Source organism: Lampetra planeri, chromosome 9 (assembly GCF_965212315.1).
Source record: "Lampetra planeri chromosome 9, kcLamPlan1.2.h2, whole genome shotgun sequence".
NCBI classification, from domain to species: Eukaryota; Metazoa; Chordata; class Hyperoartia; order Petromyzontiformes; family Petromyzontidae; genus Lampetra; species Lampetra planeri.
Genome location: NC_136115.1, coordinates 10394414 through 10402843, shown reverse-complemented (window position 1 = coordinate 10402843; position 8430 = coordinate 10394414). Strand labels below are relative to the sequence as shown.

At 48.2% G+C, this 8430-nt stretch overlaps 1 protein-coding gene across 2 annotated transcripts; it reads right to left on the bottom strand.

Moving 5' to 3' along the window:
• Window positions 1-7758, bottom strand: FBXL15 (F-box and leucine rich repeat protein 15). Of its 2 annotated transcripts, XM_078597595.1 has the most exons (5): window positions 7368-7758; window positions 6319-6478; window positions 5706-6005; window positions 3193-3395; window positions 1-1955 (listed from the first exon to the last, which is right to left on the bottom strand). In XM_078597595.1, exons 1-5 carry the CDS (start codon window positions 7388-7390, stop codon window positions 1757-1759), a joined length of 885 nt encoding a protein of 294 aa, XP_078453721.1. In that variant the 5' UTR covers window positions 7391-7758; the 3' UTR covers window positions 1-1756. The 2 variants fall into 2 exon arrangements, with proteins under 2 accessions (XP_078453721.1, XP_078453720.1); XM_078597594.1 differs by lacking the exon at window positions 7368-7758 and having other exon boundaries at window positions 6319-7063.
• Window positions 7759-8430: the final 672 nt, after the last annotated feature.

Sequence of the window (8430 nt, the reverse complement as noted above, 5' to 3'; positions counted from 1 at the left end):
GCGTGTTTAAAAAAAAATGTTTTAATATTTTTTCCCTCGTGTGTGGGGTTTCTCTGGTCACACCAGTTTCTTCTCAGATTCAACAACAATCACAAACCTGTACACATTTCAAGCAGGCCTCGACAAAGTCTGCACTCAGAGTTATGGCATACCTGGGTAAACAGGTGTTATTCTTACTACGAGCAAATATATGCATTAAGCCAGTTTTTCTTCAAGTTGACACTCATGTTATGCTGTGTATACACAACATACATGTTGTTAATCGAGGCACTTTGTTATTGTTCAAATTCTGCCAAATTACTGCCACTAACTAGTGTCTGAAAAAAGTGCAATTTTTATTTTTTTTATTTTTAATAATGTAAAGCCAATATTCTGGAGTCCAATGCATGCTGGTTAAAACACAAAACATCTAAAAGTTTGAACCTGTGCAATATATATATTTGGTTCATTACCTTATTTAGCCTTTTATATTGCAATATCTCCGGACATCTTTAAAAGGACTGCTTCGTGGAGTAATCACTCACGAGAAATGTGCTCTGCAGGCTATGGCTCCACAAACACATACAGTCGTTATACCAACACTCTTTCAACCAGAGCACATTATATCTTGGTAAAATGAGCCACAAATCACTGTGTCCATTAAAAACACACATCGAATGCAGGTGGTGGCTCAGAAGGCAATGCCCATATTGCAAAACTGAGCCTCTAACACCGGAAAACCTGGGTTCGAGTCCTCAGCTACGAAGATGAAACCAGATTATTAAGTACAGCAAGTTCGATATTCTCAACCCAGTGACCAAGTGGGCTATGCAAAATGACATTATACAAGTTACATTTCTACGATTGGGCTAGCGATACATTTGCGCAAGTATATTTTACAACAGATGTGAAGTGAACCGATGGTGGGCGATACAGCTGCTAAACACCAGTAGTCCTGCAGCACCGACTTACCAGCACCATCCCCCTGTGATACGGAAGACTGTCCTGATTTCTTCAGTCTTGATGTCAACAACAGAACTGGGATAGACCAGGTGAAAATAGCAGCCATGTAGCACCACAACAACAGCGAGGCTAACCACACCATTGCAGGTTTCACATTTAAATCCCATTCCAAATGTTGGCTGAGCCCATCACCCCTCTGGGGTTGTTAAAATGAGTACCACTTTGTGGCAAGTGAACAATAGTTGTCCTATAACGCGAACAACCATACAAATGTGGTGTTTCCCCCACTGGTCCAGGGCTGCCAACAGAGATTGGCATTGCCCAGTGCATAAGGGAGACACTTAGACTAAAAGAGTCACATATGAAGAAACACGTGACAGGCATCACCAACTTGTGTTACACCCTCCAGAACAGGATTCCACAAGATCCAGTCTTCGCAGCCTACCAGTGCACTTTCCCACATCTACCAATCTTGTCCATTAAAACAGTCGTTACATGTCGCAACACCTGATGATTGGTAAACATAACTCGCATAACATAAACGGCACCGATTCAAATTAAGACAGACGCACGTACACAAAACGCATCTGCTCGTAACTGTATCAGAGCTGAACTATATAAAAAAAAGATTTATAAAATCATGAATTCTTAGTGCAGTCTCTGGTGTTGGCACCGAGATGATTAAAACTCGCTACACTCAACGGCTCGGTCACATCACGAGGTGGGCCGACAAACAGATGCCAACCCGGGCCAGCCACCCGCCGGCGTTGGCTCTGGCGCTCGCGACACGGCGAGTCTCCGCAGTCATCCGAGCTCAGATCTGCAGGTTGATGTACGGCAGGAGGTATCCGGCGGCGAGCAGGTCTCCCAGCAGGATGACGGCGTGCTGCGGGGGCGACTCGATGTCGATGGCGACGCCGCGGCCGCGCAGGCGCGCCAGGCCGGGCTCCGTCACATTCTGACAGCCGCTCACGGACAGGGAGCGCAGCGCCGGGCAGTACTCCGCCACCGTCCTGCGCGCACAGTGATACGCCCGTGCGGTCTTTAACTATGGCTTACTGCTGATATATAAAGTATCAACTTTTTAATTATATCTAGATTTGACGTTTTCGTCACTGCAGGGATCCATACTCTTTGGTTCTTTCGGTAAAGTCACGTAGGTACAAAATAAAATAAATAAAATCACGACGTTTCGGGCGCAACACAAGCGTCCTTCAATTGCTGAAGTGAGCAAAAGGGCTGCTGTATCAAGAGGCTTTTAGGTAAGAGAGGGAGTGAGGAACCAGGGAGGAGAGATAGAGAGGGGGTGTGGGGTAGGAGGCAAAGCCCATTGAGCTAGACAGATCTTTTTCAGAAGTGACCTGGCCACGAATGATAGCTCAACGGAGTGGCTTATCATGTGGAGATTTATAGCAGACAAATACTCTTTGTATTTAGACGTGTGTATGCTGCGCTCAAACACAGAAATTCATACATACTAAGAACAAGAGCCATGGCATTCAGGCAATTTTCAATAGCAACTCATTAATTAGGCGCAACTGTGGAAGCTTTGTATGGCAGTGGCTTAAAGTGACCGAGTTGTTGAGCCAATATAAACGGGGTTTTAAGGTGTTTACTGAACACCTGCTTGTTGTGTTTAGTTCGTTGTCCTTCACCCGCACCTCTGATTAGCAGAGTTGGCTACAGACGGTGCGAAAAAAGTTCAACTTAAATGCATATGACCCGTGTGATTTGACTGGGAAATTCCATTCCAGTTGTCCACTGATCATATTTGATATTGGACATCTGTGAAAAAGAGCTTCATAGCTCACCGGAATCCTCCAGGATAAATAAAGTTTGTGATATTTGTCTAGATAACAGCAACAAACGTTAATAGAAAAGATTGTGACAACTATCGCTGGTGACAACTGCTGGAAACAATAACCCTGACATTCCCCTAATGTAGCAAGGCCTCAAGGTTGTTGGTTAAGAAGTATAGACTTGGGGCAAGCGCTATTAGCAAGAGCATATTAGGACTGGCACATTGGTGATGTTCACACACTGCACCAGGTGCTCATTAAAGTGGAGTCGACATAGGAGAGGCCCAGGACAGGTGGTTCACGGTACAACCTGCTGCTGCTGTTATTCACGGGAGGTACATACACCCGAGTAGTATGTAGTGCAGCGTGCTAATCGCTTCACTACTGTTCTCCACACTCGGACAGACACACGCGCGCGTGTGCGGACGGCGAGCGAGCGAGTGGCACTGACCGCACGGCAGCGTTGGTGACGCGGAAGCAACCCGAGATGTCGAGGTGCTGCAGTCGGGGGCAGCCCTTGGCCACGGCCTCCACGCCGCGGTCCGTGAGGCTGCAGTCGAGCGCCACGCCCAGCGACACGAGGCCTGGGCAGCCGGCCGCTAGGCGCGCGAGGCACTCATCCGTCACGCCCAGGCACTCGCTCACGTCGCACGACTGCACGCCGCGCACAACACGCACGGGCGCACATGCGCACGATGACACCGGTTTGCGATTTTCCAGCCAGATGATGCGATTTGGAAGGACCAATCAAGGCCCACTCAATAGTCTCTTATCCTTTCCCCGCACCTCCTATGAGCACCGTTGGAAATGTACGGTGCGAAAGAAGTTCAACATACTTACCAACAATTCGCAATATGAAGGCGTTTTGGTAATATGTTGCAACAATGGGGAAAACCGCCAAGGTGATGTGTTTAGGTTCCGTAAAGATGTGAATCCGGTCCACAGTCTCACACTACTCAAAGAAGCGCTGAGCAATGCTGGACATCTGTGAACTACAAGACATCTGTGATAAAAGAGCTTCAAAGCGTCTTCTTGGTTCTTTCGGTAAAGTCACGTAGAAGGGAAGTAATAAAATAATTAAAATAAAACATAATAAAATAATTCTCACGACGTTTCGGCCACAACGCAAGCTGCCGTCCTCAGGTGAAGACCAGGTCTGTCGGGGAGACAGACGCTGTCGTGAGAATTATTTTATTATGTTTTATTTTTATTATTGTATTACTTCCCTTCCACGTGACTTTACCGAAAGAACCAAGAAGATGAATCCCTGTAGTCACGAAAGCTTTAAATCGAAATTTAGATTCAAAGCTTATCGGATTCATCCAGGGTAAATATTCTGATAAAAGATTAATCTGCCATCTTCATTGGCAGCCCTGAGCTGTGATAACCGACCACAAGGGGGCGCTCATTTTATTGGCCCGAGAGAGATCAAGGCTTGACGAAACCTTAAATTTCAAGTCGCATGCCCGAGCTGCAATACAATCCAATTGTGGTCATTGTAAGTTTGCTAGTAAATCCCAGTTATGGGTCGACTCAGCTCATAACCCCCCTGAGGTGGACAGTGAGAAACACTCTGTGGGAAGTCAGCAGCGGTTGTCTTCTATTATAAAAGCCCGGCGTTCCGTTTGTCCATAAACTAAATTATAAGAGCCTTTCAGAAGGCCCGAATAAAAAAGTTATAGAAAGTGGACCCCCCCCCCCCCCCCCAGATGTGGGGGTAAAAAGTTGATCCAACAGGTTTACAAAAATTGTCGACCCCCCCCCCAAGTCATGAATATCTACACACATGGGGGTACTAGAGAAGATGATATTAGTGGCAACGACGGACGAGTCAAAGTGCTGAGAAGCCCTCCGCTGGAGCTTGAATAAAGCCGCCGTCGGCCGCCAAAATGTTGGTACAACTAAATTTGTCGTTGCCAAAAACAAAATAGAATTTCTACCACTGGCTCGCTAAAAACGCGTTTGGCAACTGTACCACTACCGTGGTTACAGCTCTCAGGAAACTTGTGTGTTTTGATTTCGCTGCTGATTTATAGGGCGCAGTCTAAATCTTAAACCCCGGCTCAGTGCAGGATATATTTATCCTACTCTTCATTTCCTTTCACAACTCACTCGAGTCCTTATGACAAGCAGATTGCTAAGCGACAGCAGGAGAACATCCGAATGACACCCACCATATGCTATAGGTTTTTTTCAGTCTTCACAAAATATTCAGAAAGTTATTATAAAAGGTCAAATCAGGAAGAGGCATTAGATCCTGTCTTGTATGGAACAGTAAACATATGTAAATGTATACTATTTACATCGTTCGTAAAGATATATTTCATTCATGAAAACCTGAGGCACAAAATGCAGAAGGGATTAGAATGTTTGGTCAATTCGGTTTCGCCGGGATGCTTCGCATGTGAGAAAACACAGGAGTATCTTCAGAAAAACCAGCACGCATATCTAGTAATAACTCCCAAAAGCGTCCAAACGGGACCACAAACCCGCCTGCTGTACTATCTCAGCCCAGCGGATTTGACAGGATGACAAATCTCCATATGATCCATCAACCATTGCCTCCAAAGCTCTGAATCAAAGGTGTGCATCATCATGCCCGGCTGTATTATTAGGCACCACGGTGGTGAGATGTTAACTCCCTCGCCTGGTATCGATGAGGTCGTGGCTTAAATTCCGACCCTGACACCTGTATATTTGGAGTTCACATGTTCTCCCCGTGGTAGCGTGGATTTTTCTCCAGGTCCTCCGGTTTTTCCCTCCACATTTTGAGCGATGTGATGTGCCCAGGTCACTTCTAAAAACGAGCTATATAACTCAGTGGGACTTACCTGGTAACATTTAAAGTTTATCGTGATTAACGGCTCTCAGAGCACCTAGCAGTTTCTGCCAGACACCACCAACTACCCCCATGAAAGTCAAGGCGTCACACTTCACTGCAATCGCCGCCGCCGCCGCCACTACCTCCAGCTGCGGGCAGCGCTCGGCAAGGCCGAGCAAGCACAGCGGCTCCAGCCACTTGCAGCCGCGCAGGCCGACGCGCCGCAGGCCCGGGCAGCTGGAGGTGAGCGCGTGCAGGCCGGCCGGCGAGAGGTGGGAGCAGCGCGCCAGCTCGGCGCGTCGCAGGCGGAGGTTGCGCCGCACGAGGGGCACGAGCTCGGCGTCGGTGAGCCAGGAGGAGCAGCCCGTGAGCACGAGCTCGCGCAGCGCGCTGCTGTGCTGGAACAGCTCGGAGAAGCACGTGCGTGGGAACGTCGACGCCACCTGCGGCTCGACGGGAACAGCACAACGCGAAGGCGGGCAGGCGATTATGTATGCGTAATCAACAGCTTGATATCTCTCAGATGTTTCAATTCGATGGTTTCTTTACTATGAGAGAATTTGTTCCCAATATATCAAGCAAGCATTGGCTTGATACATTTTTTCTTATTATGTTTTTTATTTCCATTCTACGTGACTTTACCGAAAGAACCAAGAAGATTAATCCCTGCAGTCACGAAAGCTTTAAATGGAAACTTTTACAGCTCGTCGAATTCCTCCGCGGCCGTGGGCGAACGGGCCACGCCGGCCGGCTCACCTGGCTGAGGTCGAGCGAGTGGGCCGCGCTCAGGTGGAGGCGCACCAGCTCGCGGAAGCGGCGGCACACGCACTGCAGCTGCAGCAGCTGCGCCAGGGGCAGGCGGGACAGCACGTGGGGGATGAGCACGTCCTCCCACGGCAGCTCCAGCAGCGAGCGCCTAGGGAGGGAGAGGGCACGGGCGGCAGGCATGGCACACATCGTGTTGTTACAATGTGACAACGCGATTTTTTTTATTACTAAATTTGATGTACTTTTCTTTTTTTATATATTTTTTCAATCTACGTGACTTTACCGAAAGAACCAAGAATACAAAAAATAAATCATTATATTTGATTCATTTCACGAGGTTGAGAAAATTCAACGTGGAGTGTATTTAAAAAAAAAGGTTCACTTCATGCTAAGGAATCTGAATATTTCAGAATTAGAATGCATATTTAGACTGGAGGAATCCGATGAGCTATGAAGCTCTTTTCACATTTGTCCAGGTCACAGATGTTCCAGTAGGTCGGTCATCTCAGAATGGCCAGCTGAGATGACAAACTATCCTCCGTCCCGTATTGGTGTCCAACACTTCTCCCATGAGCCACACGGCCTTCTGTGAGTGCATCTCATCAGCACAATTGGTCTCAGTACAAGCAACGCCCAGGACCGGTTTCGACATTCAGCGCCTCGTCAGCAGTCAGGCTCGCTTGAGCCAATGCTGGTGACCTGTCCGATGTTTCGGCAAGGACCTCTCTCTCTGTTTGACAACGGGGGGGGGGGGGGGTCTCAGCTGAGACCCCGGGGGGGGGCATTCAAAAACCGAGACGCACGAATCGACCCACTAATCGATAAAATCGCCACCGACTCGACTCCCCGTGCACAGATCACGAAGGAATCGAACAAAGCAAGTAATCGTCACCGACGATTCAACCCGTTTCAATTGCCGCAAGAATCGTTAAAAAAATAAACGTCCCGGCGACTCCGGAATCGATTCAGGCTCATAAATAAATGTGTGTGTGTGTGTGACAAGCTCCTGAACAACAACAGGAGGCACGGGGGAGCACCTGCGGGCAACCTGCGCCTCCATGGAGCCCGGGCGGTCGCTTGTGCCTCGCGCTGTTGCAGCATGCGACGCTGCCGGTGTTAATCGCTCGGAGGGGCAAGCGGCGGTCGCGGTCCGGCTATCAACAGCCGCGAAGGGGGGGTGGGCGCCCTTTGACCCCAGCCCGCGTTGACGTCACTCCTTCTCTCCCATTGGACGAGATATCGATCCACGGGTGATCCAGAGTAAGGTTGTATCGATTATCGCGCGCCTCGCGATTAATCGGTCGCCCCCCCCCAAAAATAAAATCTCACGCGTGCGTGCGACTCGCTCGCGCGTGGCGGATTGAAGGATTTGTCGAACACGTTGCGGCTTTGTGTGTAGGGTGTGTCTTGTGTGGGGTGGGGGGTGAGGAATCAATTCCGGAATTGATTTGTTAGCCTTGGAATCGTGATCGGTTGATTCGGTCTCATTTATTGCGCTTGTTGTGATGGGGCTACGTTCAACTTCTTTCGCACCGTACGTAGCCGACCGTGATAAATCTCATGGCTTTTAAAAAAAAATGTTTTTACGATCAGAGGAAACAAGAAGATCAGCCCCATACGGTTTACCCGTTATTCTTGTCCAGGGAAATTGAGTTCAATTTGGGCAATTTTCTGTTGTCTATTTGTGTTTCTACCTTGTGATGGGACTTTGTATGATGAACGTTGAGATTTATAAGGGCACGGGGTTATCAATAAGGTCTGGAATGCTCTGTAATGAGGTAGGCACTGATAATCGGAGGTGCGGGGAAAGACAACAAACTAAACAACAACAATCATTTATAAAGAGTCTTCAATCTGGACGATTTTAAAAAAGTGCAAAGCTCCCTGTGGATTCCTAATTATCGGAAGAACGTTCCAGACGGCCGCAGAAGCAGCGCCATCTGAAAACGCGAGATGGGGATAGGGCCTCATTGAGGATCAAGGATTTAGGGTTTTTATTTTCAAGAGGGTCCTGCCAAGTCTTTATCGATGTTGCTGCTTCTGCTGAGTGTGATCCCAGTGGTGGTACATGTTGTTTGTCGTTTATTGTGAAAATTCGGT

What these genes read in the sequence shown, in the direction of transcription:
- FBXL15 (XM_078597594.1), bottom strand. Translation starts at nt 6,519, where the DNA reads ATGTGTGCCATGCCTGCCGCCCGTGCCCTCTCCCTCCCTAGGCGCTCG. An exon ending in ACTCGCTCGACCTCAGCCAG is followed by an intron (nt 6,006 to 6,318) that starts GTGAGCCGGCCG and finishes GTCGAGCCGCAG; the next exon opens with GTGGCGTCGACGTTCCCACG. An exon ending in GTCACCAACGCTGCCGTGCG is followed by an intron (nt 1,956 to 3,192) that starts GTCAGTGCCACT and finishes CTGTGCGCGCAG; the next exon opens with GACGGTGGCGGAGTACTGCC.